Raw genomic sequence first — 26,751 nt, 5'->3', positions numbered from 1 at the left:
TATTGGTACAAATATCAACAAACTCCAATTTCAAATTTTGATTTCTGGTTAAAAACATTTTAGAAACCGATCATGCCGCCATCTATTAGATTGTACTTCAATTTCTAACACTAAAATTAATTCTCAGATTACTCATAACCTACATTTATTTCTCAGCTTGATCAAAATCGTTCAATTACTAGTACTGATGCCTTTTTGATATATAAATAAATTTTTTGAGTTCATTTATCCGATATTTAAGTAATCAGTTAAATATGGAGTTATCACGTTTACGTCAAAACATTTTTTGATTGGTGATGTTGACGTTCAAATCGTAGGTAACAAATTACCATCGAAATTGCAAGCTTTGAAAGTGTTATTTTTTTATACACGTATTTTAAATAATACTATCACAGATAGTGTTGCTGCAGTGATTGATGAAATTATTGTGTTTTGGAAGAAAGCTCGTCGAAAAAAATTCCCGTTCAAGATGTGCAAAGATGTCGAGATAAGTTGAAAAAACTGTATGATGAGTGGCGCATACTTCTTAAACATAGAAATCGGAGTGAAGTTGCTGTGAAAAAACAAAATGAATTTTCCTGTTCATTAAAAAAATTATTTGACATCGCACCGTCAAATGTATTTGAAATGGTTGATGAAAATTCCAAAGAATTCTTGAATAATCAGAGATCAGATGAACGAATTGGTTTTATTGCAAATATTAAGACGAAATACGATGACGATGAAATTGGTGTTAAAAAATTAGAGAAACAATTGGATTTCGAAAAACGAAAATTGGAAAGTGAAAAAGAAAAATCATTATTTGGTAAATTATAATAATCAACTTACTCATTGATATTTTATTATTTTATAGTGAAGATATTTTTGTCTTATCATTATCCTTTTTGTAGACAAAAACGTTGAACTCTTATCAAGCCAAGGAAGTGCTCAATCAGTCTCTAGTGGAGAAGTATACATTCCAACTACTGCCGGCCAATTTAAATCAAGAAATATAAGAGGAACTCACAATATTCTCAACGAAAGAGTTGTAGCTACTTTTGACCGTTGTAAAGTAAGCGACAGAGATGCTGTGTTCATAACTACAGCTATTTGTCAGTCGCTTATCGATTTAAAATTATTAGAAGTGGATATTAATTCCATTATTGTCAATCGATCATCTATTCGCCGATGTCGGCTTACTATGCGAGAGTCAAAATCAATAGAAATAAAAAAACATTTCCAAGACTTAAAGTTATCATCTATTGTTGTACATTGGGATGGAAAATTATTACCTAATTTGTTAAATACAGAAACTGTTCATCGATTGCCTGTAATAATTACTTCAGAAAGTAAAGAAATTATGTTAGGTGTACCAACGAGTGAAGATGGAACTGGAATGGCACAAGCTTCTGTAGTTCATAAGACATTATGTGACTGGGGATTCGACATATCTGTAAAAGCAATATGCTGTGACACTACTCCTTCAAATTTAGGCCTTCGTAATGGTGCTGCTGCATTACTGGAAAAATTGTTAGAAAGAGATTTGTTGTATCTTCCATGAAGGCATCATATATTTGAAATAGTCCTAAGATATGTCTTCGAAGCTGTTTTTCCAAATACTGTTGGTCCTAATGTTCCACTTTTTATCCGATTCCAAAAGCAATGGGGAGATTTAAATAAACTCAGTTACAAAACAGGTTTAGATGATCCGAAAAATGATAATATCTTGACAAATGAAAAAATTGAATCTATTAGAACTTTTGCGACTGAAACTCTTGCATCACAACTGCCTCGTGAAGATTACAAAGAGTTATTAGAGCTTACTTTAGTTTTTATCGGTGTCATCCCCGAAAAATTTAGTTTTCGTAAGCCAGGAGCTTGTCACCATGCACAATGGATGGCAAAAGCTATTTATATATTGAAAATGTATATGCTTCGGGAGCAATTGTCATTGAAAATAGGTGAAGATAATAAACTACGGCAAATATGTGTTTTTGTGACAATGGTTTATGTTAAAGCTTGGTTTTCGTCGTCAAATAGTGTCAAAGCTCCGTACCATGATCTACAGTTTATAAAAGAACTCAACAACTTTAAGGCAATCAACTGTAATCTTGCTACTGTGGCAATTAGTAGATTTATGAATCACTTGTGGTATTTATCACCAGAATTAGCAATCATGGCTATTTTTGATGAGGAAGTTTCACAAGAAACAAAATTAAAAATTGTCGCTAAGCTGCGTAAAGAAGAAGAAACAATTGTGATTGATGATATTCCGGAAGAAGACTTGGATTATACTAGTGAAAAATGTAGTGTTAAACGCTTTCAAACTAAGAGCATAACTGAATTATTATATAATGATATTGACTTTTTCGTAACTGCAGAATCGATCAATTTTTTCAATAGATTCGAGTTACAAACAGAATTTTTAAAGATTCATCCTTCTGAATGGGCTCATAATGAACACTATAAAACTGCATTACGATTCGCTAAAAAACTATCGGTTGTGAATGACTGTGCTGAAAGAGGAGTTAAACTAATGCAAGATTTTTGTAATCGTTATACTAAGGATGAAAAACAAATGCAATACGTGTTACAATTATTACAAATATTAGTGAAAATTAGTTTAAAATTTTGTAAGAATCAGGAAGAGGTAAACAGCTGATTTAAGCCGGTACGTTGCAAATGCAAGTCCGTTCTTAATAACAAAAATTTATAATTTCTTAATCTTAATGAATATATCTAACATACCCTAGTAGAAATAATAAAGTTTTCACTCTGTTCTAACTAGTAACTGGCAAGTCTAGTCGAACTGGTCAGTTACTAGCCAAAAATTCAATTTCATTCCTACTAGAGTATTAGCAAATAACATACAAAACATTTTTCATTTACGTTTTTAAGAAAAATACATACAAATTAAATACATGTGAGATATAAATTTTTTATATCTATGCTTGTATGTTTCCATACACTGCAGAAAAAAAATCTTGACTCAAAGGTTAATTTCTTTGGACCAAGGATGTATTAAAGATAACTGAAAATTTCATGTATAAAGTCAAAATTTATTGAGACTAAAACACTTCTCCTTGCTCCAATATAACTTCGGCCTCCGTCAAAATTTTCTTGGTGCAAGAAATTCTTTTTTTTTTTCGGTGCATATGTTTCTCACTTATATTTTTTCCATGAATTTAGGTACTTTTATCCATTGTAAAAATATTTTCGATTTCATTCAGTAGAAATGACTTGGTGTGAAAATGATAACAAAATACCGAATTCAATTTATCTGGCATGAACTCTAAATTTTTAAACCGTCAAGCGGTTTATATATCAATTTAAATATTGCACTATTACTTGAAAAATAGTATACACTCCACGTGGAGTAAATAAGAAAGCCTCAGATCACATGTTTGTTTTACATTTGATCTAAGGCTACATGTGATCTGAGATTACGTGTGATCTGAGACATTTCTTACTTTACTTTCCTAGATGTGTAACATACTATTCTGACATTAGTACTGCTAATGAAACATTGTATTAGAAATAATTCAAACAGTTCCATAATTGTCATTGACGAGACTAATAGTATTTTACATCAAGTTTCATAATGTTGTTAGTATGTTAAATTGAAAAAATTCAAATTTCGAAAAAAATTGAGATTAAAAAGAAATATAGATTAAAAAAATGTTATTTTTGAAAGAGTTGAAATTAAAAAAAAAAATCTAAATTTTGTAAACTGAAATTTTGAAGGAGAAAAATCCAAAGAAAAAATACTAAATTTATGGAAAAAATAAAATAAAAAAAAAAATTTCTCTTGAGAAATTAAATAAGTATTAAAAAATATTTAAATGACACGGATATATCGTTTACTCTGAAAAAATTTCACTCAACCATGTAAGGTTCTCTGTGTCCGCTCTTACACGAAAATTTTTGCAAGTGTAAGATTCAATCAATTTTTATGAAAATTTATAAATTGCCTATTTATTAGCGCAAGTTTCACTAGCGAGCCTATTATAAGAGTTTTTACAAAGTTTTTTAGAACTTTATAAAATTTCATGATTTTTAATAAAATTTTATGAAATTATATAGATCACTAGACTTGAATTTTATATAATTTGCGTTATACTTCGTAGTCTCACTGTATAGTTCACTATCTCCAGTCTGAGAGTTGAATGTGTGCGTATGTTTGTACGTGTGTGTTGCGCGCCTGCGTGTTACGAAGTTCTGCCACAACTTGTATACTGCTGCCGAGTACAGGGTATGCATGCTGTATAATAAATGCATATAGTAGCATTTATTGTATACATCTATATACAACGTACGTAAACAGCAATCTAACCATCAAGTTTTAATGTTTTGATTTTAAAGTTTTCTTGTACTTTCATGCATTGATACGTGTATTTTTATGTACTATTAAACAAATCATCAAGTGATTAATGTTGAAAAAATGCAAGAAATTGATTGACAAACCTATAATTACAGTATTTAAGAATGATATTATAATTCAAAGTGAAAGAAATCAATCATCCTAAAATTGGATTTGTATAAATTGAACACAATTATTATTATTATTATTATTATTATTATTATTATTATTATTATTATTATTATTATTATTATTATTATTATTATTATTATTATTATTATTATTTTGTTATTAAATGCTCAGGGGGGTTATCCCCGGAGTCCGATTCTCCGAGGGCCCAGCCTGAGCTCCATCCGTTACTGCTGGACCACTCCGCACAACAAGGCGGTTAGTGATCACAGCAGGCCAAAGTCATTTCCCTTAAGAGACGGAGAGAACCAAGTAAAACAGCCTTCTGCATCCTAACTGCCAAGAACTCAGCTTTTGATGAGCAAGCTGGAACTTTGGCAAGTGAGGATACAAAAGACTGTTTCATCCCTCCTAGGACGCCAACAATCAGGACGACAAGCTTGACACGGTAACCTGGGTAAAGTTTGCCAATTTCAAACAGGAGATCCTGATATATTTGTCTTTTGTGCTCTTCTTTGGCTGAGATGTTGTATTCAGCCGGGGCCGAGAACTCAATGACATAAATGTCACGAGTGGCCTTGTCGAAGAGCACAATATCAGGTTTGTTGTGATCTATCCGCCGGGTTGTTGCAAATGGCATGTTCCAATAAATTTTGCAACTGTCATTCTCAACAACCTGGGGAATATCTCCTGGCAAATAAGGCAGCACTGGTGTTACGTCAATACCGTAGCAATGACGAAGATAGTAGTACAGTACTCTCAGGGCAGCATTGTGACGCTGGATATATGCACCTCTCGCCAGCACTGGACATGCCGACAAAAGGTGCATAAGCGTCTCCGGATGTTGTCTACACCTCCTACAGGACGTGTCCGGAAGCTGCACCTGGAGCACCTTGCTACGGTACTCAAGAGTGTTAATGACACCATCTTGGCAGGCAAATATGAACCCTTCAGTCTCGGACATCAGGCCCGCTGACTTTAAGAAGGAAAACGTCAGCTGGACGGACAAGCCATGATCACGCACGTGTTTAAAGAACACGCTGTGCATGGACTTGTCCATCAGTTCGCCAAGGAGTAGTTTTTCCTCGGCGTTCCTGATGACGCTCTTAAATTCCTCCTTTCGGAGTTCCATAAGAGCGTTTATTTCTCCAAGACCAAGGGTTCTTGCCGCATATATTGCTGCCTTATACAAGAATGACCCCTTATGCGCATTTTCATGTTTATGTACAATTTGCATAAGAAAGTCATCCTCGTCTGCAGTGAAATTGACAACTTCGTGAGTTAAACCCAGGACCAAACGGTCGTGAAGCCGCTCCAAACTCTGCAAACCTCTCCCACCGATGGACCGGGAGAGGTATAATCTGGCGACTGATGAATTGGGGTGCATGCTCCGATTCATATTAATGATCTTACGGGTTTTGATGTCGAGATCTCGTAAATCCTTTCGGGTCCATTTCAGGACACCGAAAGAGTATAGTAAGACTGGGACAGCGAGCATGTTAGTAGCTGAGACTTTGTTTTTGCCGGAAAGTTCGGAGGACCAAATTTTCCGGAGTCTCCTAACATACTCGCTCTGGAGAGTTGTTCGGACTTCAGAGACCGCATGCATGCGGTGCTCTTCCATTCCTAGATATCTATACAACTCCCCGGCGTCTAATTGGCTTAAGACGCTCCCATCCACTAATTCGACATCATCACCAGTATCAGAGCACTTACCCCTCGCCAGATGTACGACCGCACACTTGTCCAACCCAAAAGACATTCCGACATCTCGTGTGTACTCTGCTACGATGTTGAGGGCCGCTTGTAGATGATCTTTATCAGCGCTATACAACTTCAGATCATCCATGTAAAGCAGATGGGTAATCGAATAGTTTCGATCACCCGGAGGCCCCACAGAGTACCCATGAGTTTTACGGAGAACAACAGATATAGGCAGCAGTGAAATGCAAAACAGCAGAGGGCTCAAGGAATCGCCTTGGAAGACCCCTCGTTTGTACTCTACAACTCCGGTTACGTGCAATGCGTTTCCACTTTTATTATTATTATTATTATTATTATTATTATTATTATTATTATTATTATTATTATTATTATTATTATTATTATTATTATTATTATTATTTTGCTATTAAATGCTCAGGGGGGTTGTCCCCGGAGTCCGATTCTCCGAGGGCCCAGCCTGAGCTCCATCCGTTACTGCTGGACCACTCCGCACAACAAGGCGGTTAGTGATCACAGCAGCCCAAAGTCATTTCCCTTAAGAGACGGAGAGAACCCAGTATAACAGCCTTCTGCATCCTAACTGCCAAGAACTCAGTTTTTGATGAACAAGCTGGAACTTTGGCAATTGAGGATACAAAAGACTGTTTCATCCCTCCTAGGACGCCAACAATCAGGACGACAAGTTTGACACTGTAACCTGGGTAAAGTTTGCCAATTTCAAACAGGAGATCCTGATATATTTGTCTTTTGTGCTCTTCTTTGGCTGAGATGTTGTATTCAGCCGGGGCCGAGAACTCAATGACATAAATGTCACGAGTGGCCTTGTCGAAGAGCACAATATCAGGTTTGTTGTGATCTATCCGCCGGGTTGTTGCAAATGGCATGTTCCAATAAATTTTGCAACTGTCATTCTCAACAACCTGGGGAATATCTCCTGGCAGATAAGGCAGCACTGGTGTCACGTCAATACCGTAGCAATGACGAAGATAGTAGTACAGTACTCTCAGGGCAGCATTGTGACGCTGGATATATGCACCTCTCGCCAGCACTGGACATGCCGACAAAAGGTGCATAAGCGTCTCCGGATGTTGTCTACACCTCCTACAGGAAGTGTCCGGTAGCTGCACCTGGAGCACCTTGCTACGGTACTCAGGAGTGTTAATGACACCATCTTGGCAGGCAAATATGAACCCTTCAGTCTCGGACATCAGGCCAGCTGACTTTAAGTAGGAAAACTTCAGCTGGGTGGACAAGCCATGATCACGCACGTGTTTAAAGAACACGCTGTACATGGACTTGTCCATCAGTTCGCCATGGAGTAGTTTTTCCTCGGCGTTCCTGATAACGCTCTTAAATTCCTCCTTTCGGAGTTCCATAAGAGCGTTTATTTCTCCAAGACCAAGGGTTCTTGCCGCATATATTGCTGCCTTATACAAGAATGACCCCTTATGTTCATTTTCATGTTTATGTATAATTTGCATAAGAAAGTCATCCTCGTCTGCAGTGAAATTGACAACTTCGTGTGTTAAACCCAGGACCAAACGGTCGTGAAGCCCCTCCAAACTCTGCAAACCTCTCCCACCGATAAATCGGGGGAGGTATAATCTGGCGACTGATGAATTGGGGTGCATGCTCAGATTCATATTGATGATCTTACGGGTTTTGATGTCGAGATCTCGTAAATCCTTTCGGGCTCATTTCAGGACACCGAAAGTGTATAGTAAGACTGGGACAACGAGCATATTAGTAGCTGAGACTTTGTTTTTGCCGGAAAGTTCGGAGGACCAAGTTTTCCGGAGTCTCCTAACATACTCGCTCTGGAGAGTTGCTCGGACTTCAGAGACCGCATGCATGCGGTGCTCTTCCATTCCTAGATATCTATACAACTTCCCGGCGTCTAATTGTCTTAAGACGCTCCCATCCACTAACTCGACATCATCACCAGTATCAGAGCACTTACCCCTCGCCAGATGTACGACGGCACACTTGTCCAACCCAAAAGACATTCCGACATCTCGTGTGTACTCTGCTACGATGTTGAGGGCCGCTTGTAGATGATCTTTATCAGCACTATACAGCTTCAGATCATCCATGTAAAGCAGATGGGTAATCGAATAGTTTCGATCACCCGGAGGCCCCACAGAGTACCCACGAGTTTTACGGAGAGCAACAGATATAGGCAGCAGTGAAACGCAACACAGCAGAGGGCTCAAGGAATCACCTTGGAAGACCCTCCGTTTATACTCTACAACTCCGGTTACGTGCAATGCATTTCCACTTCCAATGTGAAAACGCGTTCGCCAGAGCTGCATTGTACGCCGAATGCATTCCACTATTTCGGGATTGACTCCCAGGCATTTGAGTAGATATAAAAACAACTCATGTGGAGTTGAGTCAAATGCCTTGCGATAGTCAATCCAAGCCATTGACAGGTTGCGTTGATAGTAGATCACATCTTGTAAGACGCATCGATCCACTATCAGGTTCTCCTTGCAACCTGACAGGCCTCTTTTACTGCCACTTTGTTCATATATCTGTTGCCATACAGGCTCTATCTGCTGCAAGATACGGTTATTTAAAATTTTTGTAAAAATTTTATAAACCGCATTCAAGCAGGTGATAGGCCTGAAATTCTTAGGGTCAGACAAGTCACCTTTTTTAGGTATCAGTACGGTTCGCCCTTCTACTAGCCAGTTCGGAATCGGATCGTCAGCTCTAATGTACGATGTAAATATGCGGGCCAGATGGAGGTGGGTAGAAGTAAACTTCTTCCACCAGAAGACATTAATGCCATCTGGTCCCGGGGCAGCCCAATTTTTGCTGCCATTTAGAGCTGAACGAACTTCATCCACACTGACTGCAGGGCTCTCTTCATCAGCATTCTGCCGACGGCGTTCCCGACAGAATGCTTTGAAGTCGTGCAGAGCTGGAGTATTGGCGTTCACGTTTGGTTGATCTCCATATAACTCGGTCCAAAAAGCTTCCACCCGCTCAGGTGTTGGATAAGTCCCGGTAACATCGGTCTTTGGTGTCAGAAACCGTGAAGGGCTGGATCGAAACAACGATTTGTCGACCAACCGCTTCAGCCTCTTCTCTAGTGACTTTTTGGCAGTCACTAGAGCCCGCAATTTATTAAGAGACTCTTCTTTGATGACAAGAAGAGTACTCTTGTTCAGTGTGTGATGACGCCACCGAAGTTCAGCAACAATGCGTCGAATTCGGGGCGTATATGCTTTTTGAGTTGTTTCGAACTCAATCACACACTGAATGCGGGAGACATGTTTCCGGGATTTGTCAATTTTGGAGCCAAGTTATAAGATGCGCTGTCTCAACCTTGCCTCGATCGAGAGACAATGTCTCTCTCTCGGAAAAGCCGAAACTGCTGCACCATACACAACCTGACTCACGGTGAGCAGGGTGGAGTCCTCCAGGATGGTTGCACGGAGATCTTCGTTTACCGCGTCAAGCTGTTGTTGGGAGTAAGTTATCTTTTTAGATATACTTACTTGCCATCCTACAAAGGGATTGTTGTTGTCCAAGGAGGAACGGCGTCGCTCTTGGTGTAGTTGCGCCGGAAAGGAAAGTCTATTAGACTGCCTTCTGTCCGGCACAAGCGATCTTCTATTTCGCCGAAGATGAGCGGCATAATTACGCAGGTGTTTGGGCGTAAAATGCGCTAGCTCCGGATGCATATCACTCCAAAGAGTGTGCATCCGGGCCATATAGCCGCTCACCCCCGGCTCGCTACGTTGGTAGCACATCAAGAGATCGACTCTCAGTTCCTCCGTCCACTTAAAGTAAGTCCTTAAGGCGCCAGGGTCGTCATCTTTCATCGGGTCCGGCGTGCTCCTCCCACCTGATGAATGGTCCTCATCCGAAAAGGACCGGTTGTGGGGAGCACTTCTGAGTTGGTATCTTGTGGTAACTCAGTTATTTCCATGTAGTGGGTAGTTGGCCCACTGCACGGGCTACGTCGTTCGCCTACAGACCTGATGTTATGGTCTGCGTTTCCCGCGATGCGCCGCTTGGAGGCCACGTAGCAAGCACCGCTTATTATTATTATTATTATTATTATTATTATTATTATTATTATTATTATAATTATTATTATTATTTATATTGTTTTGTAACATACTTTATGTAATACGCTTTATTGAAGTAATATAAATAATCCGAATAATTACAGATATATGTTTGTTTCTCTTATCATTTTAGCAGATGCGTTCATTTACCCTTTTTTTCTATCCGATATATATCATAATTATCGTTCGTAAGGAGTAAACTCCAATCGTGCGTCGTAGCTGACACACACACACTTTTTTTTTAATATTTTTTCTGAGGTAAAATTTTTACATCACTTTTACGTCATTATGACATCATTATCATGATATAGACATCACAAGTACGTCATATTGACATCATAAATGTCATTGAGATATAATACTGACGTCATGACTTCGTTCGTCAGGACTACGTCATATATTTTACGTAAAAGTTTTACGTCAGGAGGTATGAAATACTGAGTCATATGACTCATATGTTACTCACATCTTACATAAATCATGACATAACATGATGTCATCCTGACGTCAATTTTACGTAAATGTGTTTACTGGGAGGATAGTAAAAAGGTATCGACAGACAATGAGGGCTGTAGAAATATTTTTTGGAGAAGTACTTAGTGTACTTAGATGAGTAGTTCTGGTTGAGCATTGCTCGAGTAGAGACGTTGAGTATATCCTGCTGACCTCGTATTCGTTCTCAGACTTATTGCCCAGCGCTTTACCATAGAATTATGTTCCAATAATTAGTTAACCTCCGATTTATTATATTACAAATATTTGTAGCTGCTATATTATTTATACGAGTTAGTGTTTTATTTTAATTATTGTAAAAAAATAAACGAATATGGAATCGACAAGCCCACTGAATTCTACCGCCCCTGACAATGTTAATCCGACACACACACACATACACACACACACACACACACACACACATATATATATATATATATATATATATATATATATATATATATATATATATACTAGCTGACTCGGTGAACTTCGTACCACCTACAATATTTTTTTTCTAAACTTTTCATTCGTGATTATCAACCTTTAAACTCTAATTTATTTTTGTGAACAATTAACACTGATTGTATTGTGTATGGTGAAAATGTTATTCAGTTATAATGCTTGTCACACATTTGACTGACTTCGACGATCAATGTCAGCTCGTTTTCTTCGTGGCATATTAATAAACAATACCCAATATAAACAATATGAAAATAAACAATAAGATATATTCACTAATGGTAAGAAATTACAAATTTTTGGTATCAAGAATGGACTTAAATTTGATAATGGCTTAAATCAGCTGTTTACCTCTTCTTAATTCTTAAAAAATTTCAAACCAATTTTCACCAATGTTTAGCAATTAATTGTAAATTAAACGTCGTATCAAAAAAAGTTTATTCTTGATAAATTTCGATCAATTGCTAACATTAAAAAAAAAAATCCCCCAAATTTTATCAATATTATAGAAAATAATCGTTTGTTATTGATTTTGAAAATGACTTGCAAATTATGTCAGTATTATGTACAATTGTGACTTATCGTTGATGTTAAATAATGACTCTCAAAAGGTATCGGTGTTACGTACAATCATGACTTATCACTGATGTAAACGCATGATGTTAAACTTACGTCAAGATTACGTACAATGGTGACTTGTCACTGATGTAAACGAATGATGTTAAACGTGCGTCGTTTTGACCTACAATGATGGCATTAATGTTACGTAATATTGTAGTTTATATATTTTCATATCAAAATTGGATTACAAGACAAGTCAATTTTACGTCATATTTACAAAAAATATTGTGACATTCCTATGACTTATAAATGACGTCATATTACAGTCAGGTGTTCACTGGGACATTTTGGGTCTGTATGTGAAATTTGCATACCTAAATAATTCCAAAAATTTTTTTTTAATAGCTTCCAGTTTGTAGTGAAAGTTATTAAACTATTGACAATTGAATGAATTCAATAAAGAAAATAAGAAGTTGATTGAATAGGAATTTATTTATTAGTTAACTAATAATTAAACGATAGTATCGACAAAAAATGTTATTTGTCATTATCAGTAATTAAACAAAATAACAAATGATTTTGAGGATTGAATTGTAACGGTTGCTTAGAAATTTGGTTATATTTTCAGGCAGTTGATCGATGAGGTTTTTTTTTCATCCACTTTTGTTTTTTCTTGCTGATTCTCACAATGATGTATTAATTTTTATAATAACACCAAACAAGTTATTAAGTATAAAATGTGCTTCCATAAAATATAACTAAATCAATTGGAAAAATAATATAGTAGAATTCGCTAAAAAATCAGGGCTAGAGTTTTATAACGTTGCACCAAGCTCGAACCAAGTTTGGCCTCGCCGTAATCTCCTGTCGGGGTTGCTTTGAGTTGAAGTAACATTTTATTAACATTTCATTTTTTAGGAATGCCTATATCATCACCCGGTTCATAAAATCTCATTTATTGCACAAGATATGACTGATTCACGAGCTTTTGGTTACATTTTTGGATCTCCGGACACTGGTCATCGATTTTTCGGCATAAAGACTGATAAAGCTGCAAATCAGGTTAGTATTTAACTTAAGTACAAACTTCTTAATTTGTTTAGCTGAAATGAAGTAAGCTTACAAAGTAATGTTCGTATTAACAATGGTAAGAAAGCTAAACAGAAAGTTATTCCCTCAATTGAATTTATCTTCTTATCTGTATTAAAATTGATTCATGATCATTCATTTATTACTGATGAAAAATATCGATTAAATAGAAATGACTCAATGCAAACTGTATATTTAGGGCATTTCGACCCACACCATAACATTTAAAAAATACCATTTCATACTTAAAAGCTCAAAATTGTTCAAAATTGCTCAAAACTCAAAAAGCTCAAATTTATCACGTATTTCAGCTTTTCAAGCTAAACAATGAGATTTTCGTATCATTCTGAGCTCTCCGAGCTCCAAACACTGATGGAAAAATAATAAAACACTACTTTTTGAATTTTTAAACCGCAATAACTTTTGAATACATGAACCGATTTTTACCCGGTTGACGTCATTCGATGCAGTCTCTTAAGATTGATCAATTTTTATATTTAAATTGATCAAATTAGAAATTTTTGAGTGATTCTGAAAAACGAAAAAAAATACACTTTTTTCGGTTTTGTTTCGCCAACGATAACTTACGAACAAATCGACCGATTTTTATGCGATCAGCAGTATTCAACGCAGTTTTACAAATTATATGACATAGTCTTAAACACAAATTGACCAAACCAAAAATTTCAGTGTAACTCAACAAAAAAAACATTTGTTTTTTCGATATTTTTCGTCAACGATAACTCATGAAAGAATCAACCGATTTTGAAGAGCTAGACGACGATCGACGTAGTTTTTTTTAAGTTAAGAGCCGAGTCTGCGTGAGTGAAAAAAAATTTTCTCCAAAGTTGTTGTTTAGGAATAACTTTCAAACGGTTTTACCGAGCGATTTCAAAAACTAATCAGCTCTTAACTTTGAAAAACCACGTCGATCGCAAATTTGGTTAAAATCGGTTGATTCCTTCTAGAGATACCATGAATGAATGAAAACCAAATAAGATTTTTTTTACATAACTTAGACATTTATTTTTAGGTCATTTTTGATGAATGAGAGTGAATTCAAGAGATATCGTGAACGAATGAAAACCAAATAAGATTTTTTTTACATAACTTAGACATTTATTTTTAGGTCATTTTTGATGAATGAGAGTGAATTCAAGAGATATCGTGAACGAATGAAAACCAAAAAAAGTGTTTTTTTTGGAATCACTTCAAAATTTCTTGTTCGATCAACCTAAACTTGAAGATTTTTCATGAGGCATCAAAAATTGCGTCGAATGCCGTCAATCGTGTGAAAATCGGTTGATTCATTCAAAAGTTATTGCGGTATGAAAATTCAAGAAATAGTGTTTTATAAAACGTCTATTATACTTTTGAGCTCATAAGCATAGAACCGCTATCTATTTGAGCTTGGAGAGCTGAAAATGACACAAAAATTGTATTTTTGAGCTCGAAGATTGTATTTTTAAGCGCCCAGGTATAGAATTAGCGGGAAGTTGCAGGGATGACCTTCGGGGTCAATCGTTTTCCTAATTTTTCGGGTTGCTTTCGTTCACGAAATCTTCGATTTTTTTTTATTGGGAAATTAAAAATCGGAAAAAAGTAAATTTTTCCGAATTACACCGGAATCCTGGTCTGATCCATTTGTGCTCGAAACTAAATCATACAATTTGAAAGACTGTTTCGAATGCCGTCAACCGCGTGAAAATCGGTTGATCCATTCAAAAGTGATTGCAATTTAAAAATTTAAATAACAGTGTTTTATTATACTTCTATTTAACTTTTGAGCTCTTCGAACTCATCTAAGTCGAGGATTTTGATCGTTGTTATTGGCGTTATCGTCTTCACCGTACCTATATTAGCAGTAGCGGACTTCACTGCGTCGGTATAAGCATTGCTGCCTTTGGTTTTCCGGGCCAATTAGAGAACACCTCCGTACTTCATCCGTTTTATAGACTTTATGTCTACGCCAGTTTTGAGTTTGGTCTTCTACTGTTTGGACTAGCACAGCCTTAGTGCTTGTCTTCTTCCGTTTTAGTTTTTTAGAGCAACCCTTACTTGGCTGGCTTTAGGCTTCAGCAGATTGAGCTGGTGGCAACTGTTGTGGATCCTTCATCTTCTTTTGCCGAGTCACTTTGGTTCAGGTATCATCCAGGGCTGTCTTTTTTTGTTCTGGCTTGTCAATTACTAAGGACGGGCTGGACTCGGACAGCTGCCTCTTTCTGTTGTCGTTTTCTTGCCTTGGTGGTTATATTGGTGTAACCAGAAGTGACTGAGCGTTAGTGGTCATCCACGAAGAAGTTTGGGTAGTTGTCGCCAACATTTATAGTGATTTGTTGGTCAGCCTGTATGCCGTAGCAATGGACGTAACTAATTTTCTGATCTCGTGATGAAAATTCTTTTCTTTTTTTATTATTATTATTATTGGAACGAAGTCCCTTACGGCAAGCTTGGAAGAGATAGGGATTTTGCTGGGGGACCTAACTGAAAAAAATGTGATAGTAAAACCGTAAGAAAAAAAGCGTGGAAAAAAAAGCGTTAAGTGAGCTGTGCGCAGGCGCTGCAGTCGTATACACAGCGAGTAGTGTCTAATATCTTATCTTTTTTCCTCTTTCTTTTCGTTCTCTCATTTCTTCTCTCTCCATTACCACTCCACCCCGCCAATGCATAGTATATCGCGTGCTTAGAGGTAATAAGGCTTATAGCTAAGGGTTAATAGGGATTTGTGGTGAAATGGCGTATAAAAAAATTTTTTTTTGCCATTCATTTTAAAATTGTCTGAAACGTAAAAATCTGTAAAAAAAAAGTTGGTATCCTAAAGCTGAAAGCGCGTATCTCAAGATATATGTCCTTTCAGCTTTAAGAAAAGTACTACTTAAAGGTAAAAGGGCGCATAAAAAAATTGTAGTTTTGATAACAAATGTTAAATAACAGTTTCACAAGACGAGTTATGCTCAAATAACAGCTCCATTTACAAAGTTTAATATAAACAAATAGAAAATAAATCAATCAAAAACAAATTACGTAAAAATTAAGTAATAAAAAAAATCACAATGACAAATAACATTCAAATATTTTGAAATTTCCCGCTTTTATTTTCAAGCATTGTAATATTTTAAAATTATAACATTTGAATATTTTAAAATTTCTTATTTTCGTTCAAACATGATAATTTCATCATAATTGTTCATGTCTTTGAATTTTATAATAACTATTTCTTAAAATAAAAAGCGAGAAAATAATCACGCGTACTTTATTGTTTTTTGGATATACACTACTGGAAAAAATTAAGGGATCAAAAAAAAATTCCAAATTTTTCGGTAGTTTTCAACAGGCCGTAACTTTGAGAGAAATGGTCGTACAGGAAATAAAAAAAAGGAAATTGTAGCTCCAAGTGCCTAGTTTTTGGATTAGAACTTCAAATTTTTATAGCCTCCGCGGTTTCTGAGTAATCATAGAAAAACCAGCAACAAAAAAATTCTCAAAATTTTTTTAGTTTTTTTTTTTGGTCTACGGGCGTGGAAAAAGTTTTTTTAGCTTAACCACCATAAGGATCGGACACTTTGTTCATTTAGCTTTAATTTCTTTCTTTAAACACCCTGATACGTCCACTCCTCGCTGAGATATCGGTCTTCAAATGGAAAAGGATCTTTTTGTCTTTGATTATCGATATCTCAGCAACCAATGATCGCACAGAAAGTTAAAGGTGGGTTTCAAGAACTTGAATGAATTCCCCTTAACGACTGTCCATTGTTTTTTCGAAAAAATTTTTTCTTTCCGTCACATGAATTTGAAAATGCAACAAAAAAGGGCTTTTAGTGGTTTTTTGGAAAATCAAGCGCTGGATCGAAAATATTGAGGAAACCACTAATGTTAAGTGTGCCTTTTACAGTTCAATATGTCCACAAAAACCCTACAAAGAATCAAATTAATCCAGCCAGCCGTTTTTTTGTTTCACTTGATCGAATTTTTGAAAAATTAAAGGATCACGTTTTTTGCTCTGAAAAGCTCATAATTTTTAAAAATGAGAAAAAAATTGTTTTTTCGAGCTTTTTCCACATTTTTGTTCCAGAAAGTGCTTAAATTGAAAAAAAAAAATTCAAAAAAATTTTTTTGAAATTTTTTCTCTTGAAAAGTTTAAGAAAACAATTACCGCCGGCATTAGCGTTATCCAAAGCGTACCACGTGGAGGTCGCGCGGTCGGATTTACGCTTCTGTGTGTGTGTGTGTGTGTATGTGTGTGTTGTGTGTGTGTGTAAGGTATTTCAGGAGAATTGAGACCCGGTGGCTCGTCAGTTCCACCGTATTTAATGACTCCAAACTCATTCTCTGAAGGTTTTTGTTGGTTCAATACCGGGTATTACCACCCCTGTTTTCAATAACGGCTCTCAAACGTTCAGCCATGTTTATGCAGACGGTAATTTGACGCTGCGGAATGGTATTCCAAATGTGCTGAAGCGCGCGCTCCAAAGCAGCTAAGTTCTGCAAATTTGGATACTCTCTGCGCAACCGACGGCCCATTATGTCCCAAACGTGCTCTATGGGGTTGAGATCTGGACTCATTGCTGGGTGTCGCAACAATGTGATGTCATGCCGCTCAAAGAAGCGCCGGGTAATGTTGGCTGTGAGATGTAACGTCTAGCTGTCAAATTTTCGCGTACAATTACCAAAGGTGTTCTCCAATTTCGTGAAACGCCGCCCCACACCATAACTGATCCACCGCCGTAGGAAACGACTGGACGGACAAAGTTCTGGTGAAAACGTTCTCCACGACGGCGCCAAACGAGAGGACGTCGATCGTTGCCATACAGATTAAAACGAGACTCATCAGTGAATAAAACATTTGTCCATTCCCTCAAGTTCCAATTTCGATGATCGTAAGCATACGCTAAACGAGCTCGACGATGTCTTGCTGTCAACAGGGGTACACGATTAGGATGTCGTGCGTGTAACCCAGTTTCACGAAGACGGTTGATGATTGTTCGAGAGCAAATGTTTCGCACTTGATGCCGTCGTCGCTGTTGCTGTTGTTGTTGCTGTTGTCTGCGATTGGGGAAGTTTCGATCGACAATATTCGCATTGACGAAAGGTTGTCGTCGAACTTCTCTAACAATTGTTCGATCATCGCGGGTATTAGTGACTCGATGGCGACCTAGTCCGGGGCGACGATGATATTGATTCGTCTATAGGAATCTGGTATAAGCTCGAGATACGACAGATTGACTTACACCCATCCGGATAGCAACTGCATGTTGAGTGTAACCTTCGTCGATAAGAGTCACTAACCGAGCGACTTCCATCTCCGATAAATGTCGTCTAACCATGATTAAGAATCAAAAGTCAGAAATTTTCAATTTTGACCAAAAAATTAAAAAAAATTTTTTTTAGCGCAGAGGGATTAGTTTTGAAAAAAACTGTTGAATGAAGCGATTTGCTAAGGATTCACAAAAAGAAAAGAAAAAAAAAACTCCGAAAAGCGTATGAAAAAATCGAAATTCGATTAGGGGTATTAACTTTTTTATTAATTTAATTAAAAGGAGATCAGTAGAATCAAGGAATGCAGCGGTGGAAAGGTGATAAAAATCATTGGGCGATGGTTTTTTGAGTTTCCTTAACTTGTTAAAAAAAAAATTTTTCCAAAAAAAATTTTTTTTTTTAAATTTTTTTCGAAAAAATTTTTTTTTTTTTGAAAATTTTTTTTTATTTTTTTTTTTTGAAAATTTAAGCACTTTTTGGAACGAAAATGTCTAAAAAGCTCAAAAAAACCATTTTTTTTCCTCATTTTTAAAAATTATGAGCTTTTCAGAGCAAAAAACGTGATCCTTTAATTTTTTCAAAAATTCGATCAAGTGAAACAAAAAAACGGCTGGCTGGATTAATTTGATTCTTTGTAGGGTTTTTGTGGACATATTGAACTGTAAAAGGCACACTTAACATTAGTGGTTTCCTCAATATTTTCGATCCAGCGCTTGATTTTCCAAAAACCACTAAAAGCCCTTTTTTGTTGCATTTTCAAATTCATGTGACGGAAAGAAAAATTTTTTTCGAAAAACAATGGACAGTCGTTAAGGGAATTCATTCAAGTTCTTGAAACCTACCTTTAACTTTCTGTGCGATCATTGGTTGCTGAGATATCGATAATCAAAGACAAAAAGATCCTTTTCCATTTGAAGACCGATATCTCAGCGAGGAGTGGACGTATCAGGGTGTTTATAGAAAGAAATTAAAGCTAAATGAACAAAGTATCCGATCCTTATGGTGGTTAAGCTAAAAAAACTTTTTCCACGCCCGTAGACCAAAAAAAAAAACTAAAAAAATTTTGAGAATTTTTTTGTTGCTGGTTTTTCTACGATTACTCAGAAACCGCGGAGGCTACAAAAATTTGAAGTTCTAATCCAAAAACTAGACACTTGGAGCTACAATTTCCTTTTTTTTTATTTCCTGTACGACCATTTCTCTCAAAGTTACGGCCTGTTGAAAACTACCGAAAAATTTGGAATTTTTTTTTGATCCCTTAATTTTTTCCAGTAGTGTATATTTTTTGTAACTTCAAAAAATTGTACAGTTGAGGTTTTACGCCAGTACTACCACAGAAAGCTTTTTTCACATTTTTGAACTACAAATATGTTCCTTTGTAAACTGGGCCGAAAAAAAATTATACGCCCTTTCACCTTTAGATCACCAAAATTTGGAATTCTCAAAAGTAAAAGAGCGTATAATTAAAGACATACGCCCTTTTACCTTTCAAATTTTTTTTTTTCAATTGTAAGTGTAGAATGTGTCTACTACTTAATTGGCAATAAAAAAAAATATGCGCCCTTTTACCTTTAGGCACGCAATATACTCATGAATTCATGAACTCATATTTCTATGTTATTTTATGTTGTCAAACAAAAATAAAGAGACATATTTTGTTATTTTAGTTGATAATGTGAAATACGATTTTTTTTTATTTTACGTAATTTATTTTATTATTTCCTAAAATACTGAATTTCCTAAATACTTTCCTGTACTTAAATAAAAACTAATCAGCAAAATTAAAGAAAAAAAAATCAAGAAAACCTACATATAATTGAGCACGATTTTTTTTCCATATTGTGTCGATTCTACATTAGCCGAAGGAACATCGTTCCTACCTGGTGTCCCACGACACCACATAATTTTTTTTTGCATATTGTGTCGATTCTACATTAGCCGAAGGAACTTCATTCCTACATGGTGTCCCACGACACCACATAATTTTTTTTGTTATTAAATGCTCAGGGGGGTTATCCCCGGAGTCTGATTCTCCGAGGGCCCAGCCTGAGCTCTATCCATTACTGCTGGACCACTCCGCACCACAAGGCGGTTAGTGGTCACAGCAGGCCAAAGTCATTTCCCTAAGTAGACGGAGGGAGCCTAGTATTACAGCCTTTTGCATTCTGACCGCAAAGACCTCAGCTTTTGATGAGCAAGCTGGAACTTTGGCAAGTTAGGATACAAAAGACTGTTTCATCCCTCCAAGAACGCCAACAATCAGGACGACAAACCTGACACGGTAACCTGGGTAAAGTTTGCCAATTTCAAACCGGAGATCCTGATATATTTGTCTTTTGTGCTCTTATTTGGCAGAGATGTTGTATTCAGCCGGGGCCGATAACTCAATGACAAATGTCACGAGTAGCCTTGTCGAAGAGCACAATATCAGGTTTGTTGTGATCTATCCGCCGGGTTATTGCAAATGGCATGTTCCAATAAATTTTGCAACTGTCATTCTCAACAACCTGGGGAATGTCTCTTGGCAGATAAGGCAGCACTGGTGTCACGTCAATACCGTAGCCATGACGAAGATAATAGTACAGTACTCTCAGGGCAGCATTGTGACGCTGGATGTATGCGCTTCTCGCCAGCACTGAACATGCCGACAAAAGGTGCATAAGCGTCTCCGGATGTTGTTTACACCTCCGAAAGGACGTGTCCGGAAGCTGCACCTGGAGCACCTTGCTACGGTACTCAAGAGTGTTAATGACACCATCTTGGCAGGAAAATATGAACCCTTCAGTCTCGGACATCAGGCCAGCTGATTTTAAGAAGGAAAACGTCAGCCATGATCACGCACGTGTTTAAAGAACACGCTGTGCATGGACTTGTCCATCAGTTAGCCAAGGAGTAGTTTTTCCTGGGCGTTCTTGATGACGCTCGTAAATTTCTCCTTTTGGAGTTCCATAAGAGCGTTTATTTCTCCAAGACCAAGGGTTCTTGCCGCATATATTGCTGCCTTATACAAGAACGACCCTTTATGCGCAATTTCATGTTTATGAACAATTTGCATAAGAAAGTCATCCTCATCTGCAGTGAAATTGACAACTTCGTATGTTAAACCCAGAACCAAACGGTCGTGAATCTGCTCCAAGCTCTGCAAACCTCTCCCACCGATGGACCGGGAGAGGTATAATCTGGCGACTGATGAATTGGGATGCATGCTCCGATTCATATTGATAATCTTATGGGTTTTGATGTCGAGATCTCGTAAATCTGATTGGGCCCACTTCAGGACACCGAAAGAGTATAGTAAGACTGGGACAGCGAGCATGTTAGTGGCAGAGACTTTATTTTTGCCGGAAAGTTTGGAGGACCAAATTTTCCGGAGTCTGCTAACATACTCGCTCTGGAGAGTTGCTCGGACTTCAGAGACCGCATGCATACGGTGCTCTTCCATTCCTAGGTATCTATACAACTCTCCGGCGTCTAATTGTCTTAAGACGCTCCCATCTACTAACTCGACATCATCCCCCGAATCAGAGCACTTACCCCTCGCCAGGTGTACGACCGCACACTTGTCCAACCCAAAAGACATTCCGACATCTCGTGTGTACTCTGCTACGATGTTAAGGGCTGCTTGTAGATGATCTTCATTCGTTCCTACCTGGTGTCCCACGACACCACATAATTTTTTTTCTCTTAAATTTTGCTGATTAGTTTTTATTTAAGTACAGGAAAGTATTTAGGAAATTCAGTATTTTAGGAAATAATAAAATAAATTACGTAAAATAAAAAAAAATCGTAATTCACATTATCAACTAAAATAACAAAATATGTCTCTTTATTTGTATTTGACAACATAAAATAACATACAAATATGAGTTCATGAGTTCATGAGTATATTGCGTGCCTAAAGGTAAAAGGGCGCATATTTTTTTTTTTTATTGCCAATTAAGTAGTAGACACATTCTACACTTAAAATTGAAAAAAAATTTTGAAAGGTAAAAGGGCGTATGTCTTCAATTATACGCTCTTTTACTTTTGAGAATTCAAAATTTTGTTAATCTAAAGGGGAAAGGGCGTATAATTTTTTTTCGGCCCAGTTTACAAAGGAACATATTTGTAGTTTAAAAATGTGAAAAAAACTTTCTGGGGTAGTACCGGCGTAAAACCTCAGATAGTTTTATTCTTTCACAGATTTTTACGGTTCAGACAATTTTAAACCGAATGGCAAAAAAAATTTTTATACGCCAATTCACCACAAATCCCTATTAACCCTTCGCTATAAGTCTTTTTACCTCTAAGCACGCGATATACTATGCATTGGCGGGGTGGAGTGGTAATGGAGAGAGAAGAAATGAGAGAACGAAAAGAAAGAGGGAAATATATAAGATATTAGACACTACTCGCTGTGTATACGACTGCAGCGCCTGCGCACAGCTCACTTAACGCTTTTTTTTCCACGCTTTTTTTCTTACGGTTTTACTATCACATTTTTTTCAGTTAGGTCCCCCAGCAAAATCCCTATCTCTTCCAAGCCTGCCGTAAGGAACTTCGTTCCAATAATAACAATAATTAATAATACTTATTAATTAATTAATTATCTATTTATATATTTATCTATTTATTTATTCTGGAAAAAATTATTTTAGTGACACATTCTACTTAATTATCTTAGGTTGTGATTGCTATGCGGGACCTTTTTCAAGTCGTCTTTGAATTAAAAAAGAAAGAAATTGAGATGGCAAAACAGCATATAGAACAAAATGTCGTCAAATTCCATACAAGTGGTATTTTTGTGGAACCTGCGCCAGATACGAAGGTATATGATTTCACATCAACCACTCATAAAAAATATTGAATAGAGCTACTTAGGTTTAAGTTTACTATAACTATAGATTAATGATATCATTATAAAAAGCTCTTTATCAACAATTTATTACTAGGGTGCAGCTGAAACTGAAAATTGCCATCAACACCAACGATCATTAAGTATAGAGATTGATAAATCAGTACAAAGGAATTTAGATACTAGAAACGGCGTGATAGCAGATCTTCTTGATTTACAATTTGAATTAAACTCCTTACAACAGGGAATTCATCAAATGGATAAAATCACACCCGAAAATTGTCCATTACCTTCCGAAGATCCGTTCGAAGCTGATCCTTTTGGTGACTCATTTATCAATATCAAGGTAATTTTATTTTGTACTAAAAGTATTCTTAGTTAAAAACACACGAGTATATGTATATTAGACTGGGCTAAAAAAAGCGTACAATTTTTTTTCTTAACGGTACTGTGAAGAGATTATTCATGATGACAAAATGAAGTTTTCCTGAAAACTTGAGCCTATAAAATACTAAGGTATTAATATTACGAGGTGCATCGTTACAATTATTGATCTTTCACCAGCTACCGCATTTTTTACACAAAATGTGGACATCAATTTTGAAAATTTTTCCTTTCTATATTCTTAAAGGAAATTGAATTACCTATAAAAAATCTCTCTTAGTTAATTGACATAGGACACGTCGTTTTCTTGTAACCGAATCGAGAATTGAATTGAATTTCTGCTTTGCTTACCAGGTCATTCAGCTGTTCGCCATTGCACCCGGGGCATACTAACGGCAATTTCAATTCTCTGATTAACTATTGCAATCTACTATTGTTTTTGAGTTTATATGGTGGGGGAGCCGTGATTGTGGAGTCCCACTGCCAACGCAACTACTGTACTAGCACTCCGAACTCGTTAATATTTCGAGAAGGGCCGTATCGCTGACGTCTTCGTTATAAGGTCTATGTTAGCAAGCCACCAAACGATTAGCTAAACCCTCTACCTCTTTTTCGTCAGCTCAGTTGTGAAGAAGGTATTATAAGTGAGGAGGCGGAGGGATGTCGCGTACAGCGAGAGCCGACATCACGGGACTCATCGACGAACGTGAGCCACCGCTACAATTTATGTTTTTAGTTCAATTTTGTTTAGGAAGTTAGTTTTGTTGTTTATTATCAATTATTATTATTATTATTATTATTATTATTATTATTATTATTATTATTATTATTATTATTATTATTATTATTATTATTATTATAAATGTTATTAGAAATTGTTTGGGAAAAAAAAAAAAAGAATATTAATAATCACGTCGTTCCATTGAGAACATTTAGAGTGAAAAGTTGTTTTTGATTAGTTTGCCATCGCTCCGATAGATGGCGGACAATTTCATCGTTTGTTCGCTCGTAGTAAAAACCGCCCAGCTGATATAAGCGAATTTGCGTAGCGATAATTTTTGTTCTTTTAAAGAAAAAAAATTTACTTTATCTAAAATGAAAAATTAATGAAATATTCCGAATAAATTCGAATTATCTAATTAATTATTTTTTTGTGAATTATTTTTTATTTCGAAAATTATTTCTTCTAAGTCCCGGCGAAAAATTGTATGGGAATAAATCTGGTTGAAATTTATAGTAATCTGATAGATTGTTTGGTGAATCTTATATTTGATCGAAGTGAGATTTATAATTGTTTGGGAATTTTTCGAAGTTCGACGGCGAGCGATAGATGGCGATAATTCGCCCAGATCTTTCGCTTGTAGTAAAAACTTTTAGGTTGATAAAGCTCAAAAATTTTCCGTCTCCACCTGGAGGCTTTCCGCCGAAGGGTGGCCTCCACAGCCGAGTAGGTGGGGGAGAGGTGGATTATATTCACTCTCCCCTTGGGTATTGCGAATAGGGCCGGCGGGGCGGCACTAGCCACCCGTCAGGAGATGGGTACCATAGGGCCGACGAAGGGGTGTTAGCGACGCGTATTGAAGCACGACGGGAGAATGTTATTACCGACGACAGTCGAATTTAAAGTTTGCGGACACCGCGTATGAGTGGGATTTTGGTTAATACGACGTTAATTGTAAAATGTATTTAAGTTTACTTCGTTTGATTAGAATAAAGAGGTTCTGTTTTGTGTTCAATGTTTAAATTTTTGGTTTTGAGTTAGATAAGATTTATCATCGTTAGAATCCTGGACTGCGGCGAGCTAAACCAAGCCGGGGGTAAAATAAGCCGAGAAGTACCCGTTACACAGTTTTGCCAGTACCGCTTGTAACGGAGTGATCGTTAAAAGCTGTTAAAAGCCCTTCTACCCGCATTACATGGAAAGAAAACTGTATGAAAAATTACGGTAAAAACATCGTAATTTTTAGTATAGAATATTGTAGTGCCGAACCTAAACTCAAACATCGTAATTTTTACGATGCAGCATCGTAAATTTCTATCACTCAATTTAAAAAGAAGCTTAGGTCACCGAAAAAAATAACTCTGCATCACCGAGGAATCGAACCCGGAGTCCTCTCCGCCACAAGTCCAAGGCTTATCCCCTCACGCTATCGGAGAGAATATCTAAACGTACTGTTCAGTCACATAATAATATCCTCCATACAGTAGTTGGTCATCTTTTGGTGGTGGTGCCGCAAACTACTGGACTCTGTCTTTCTTTTATTAAAACATATAGTATGCATCCTTATTCACTTGCTCTTACATAAAAAAAATTTACTAAATAACATCGTAATTTTCAATAATTTAAATTGTATTCTGTAGACGGCAGTATCGTAAAAATCAAGATACTAAAAGTCTAGTCCTGGATTACGATATTACTATTGTAATTTTTCATATAGTTTTTTTTCCGTGTAGTTTAATTATCGACGGATCACAGAGTACTGTGATTTTAAGCCATCGTAGGCGTAATTCGCGACCCGTAAGCGAGTCTCCAAGGTGGAAGTGTCAGTGTACTGAGAGCGGGGAGAGCAGGGGAAGAAAGAAACGCACCAAGAAATTTTGGAAAAATTATTGTGACTGAATGGTCGAACCAAACACATCGTGAAAAGTTCTAATCAGATAATTATTTTTTATTCGCTCGATCTAAGTGGAACGAAGCTATGAAGCTTGACATATTCAATGCTTACTAGGCTTACATATTGGTTCGCTTAAGTTTGGTTTAATTCGGAATATATTCTAATGCCAACTTGCTGTTCGAGGAAAATTATTATCTGAGGAAAATGTGACGCGACGTGGTAATCTAGGCCTTTGTCGCCAAGTTAACACCTCACCGAGGAGAAATTCCGTACGGAGACTAAAATCCAGGAGTCGCAGCGTCGAGGGATTGCGAATAAAATTTATAAAGAAACTCCAGGTACATTTATCATGTCTAAATAATTTCTCGGTGAAGCGGCATCAATCAGGCCTTATGTCGGCTGAAGGTCATCGCCATTTCGCGTAGGGTCACAATTATTAATTTTAAAAAATTTAAGATTGGTTAGTTTTATCAAAATTTAAGTAATTGTCCGAAAATTAAGAATTAGTTAACAAAATGTTTGAGGACAACTTTCGTAGAATAATTAGAATTAAGCCAGAATCCAGTCAGAATAAAATTAAGAATAAATTTAACAAGTTAGAAATAGAATACTAAATATTTAATTAATAATACCAGGACTTATTTCGGGTTATTTATTAAACACGTAGGTAGAGTTTGGATTAATTTTACTAGGAATTATTTCAGTTTGTTAACCCATGATTTCGGTGTCATGTGAAAAATTGATCTCTGGGAATTGAGTTTAAGTAAAATCAGTTGATTT

The 26,751-nt window shown here is 36.5% G+C and overlaps 2 protein-coding genes across 4 annotated transcripts in view; both read left to right on the top strand.

The window, feature by feature from the left end:
* Window positions 1–26,751, top strand: part of Dab (DAB adaptor protein) — a 115,114-nt gene that overhangs the window by 64,518 nt on the left and 23,845 nt on the right. For 2 of the 3 annotated variants that reach the window (XM_074251618.1, XM_074251619.1), the window contains 3 exons: window positions 12,712–12,855; window positions 22,802–22,945; window positions 23,070–23,318. In XM_074251618.1, coding sequence (XP_074107719.1) covers window positions 12,712–12,855; window positions 22,802–22,945; window positions 23,070–23,318 — 537 coding nt within the window. The remainder of the gene's footprint in view (window positions 1–12,711; window positions 12,856–22,801; window positions 22,946–23,069; window positions 23,319–26,751) is intronic. The other variant, XM_074251620.1, reaches the window with a different exon arrangement.
* Window positions 312–12,429, top strand: LOC141532958 (uncharacterized). Its single transcript, XM_074251592.1, has 3 exons — window positions 312–805; window positions 891–1,091; window positions 12,422–12,429. The coding sequence occupies exons 1-3, from the start codon at window positions 628–630 to the stop codon at window positions 12,427–12,429; spliced, it is 387 nt and encodes a 128-aa protein (XP_074107693.1). The 5' UTR covers window positions 312–627.

The sequence above is a fragment of the Cotesia typhae genome, unplaced genomic scaffold, assembly GCF_013202065.1.
Source record: "Cotesia typhae breed Kobodo isofemale line unplaced genomic scaffold, CoteBio_Ctyphae contig_77, whole genome shotgun sequence".
Classification (NCBI taxonomy): Eukaryota; Metazoa; Arthropoda; class Insecta; order Hymenoptera; family Braconidae; genus Cotesia; species Cotesia typhae.
This window is presented reverse-complemented; position numbering and strand designations above follow the sequence as displayed.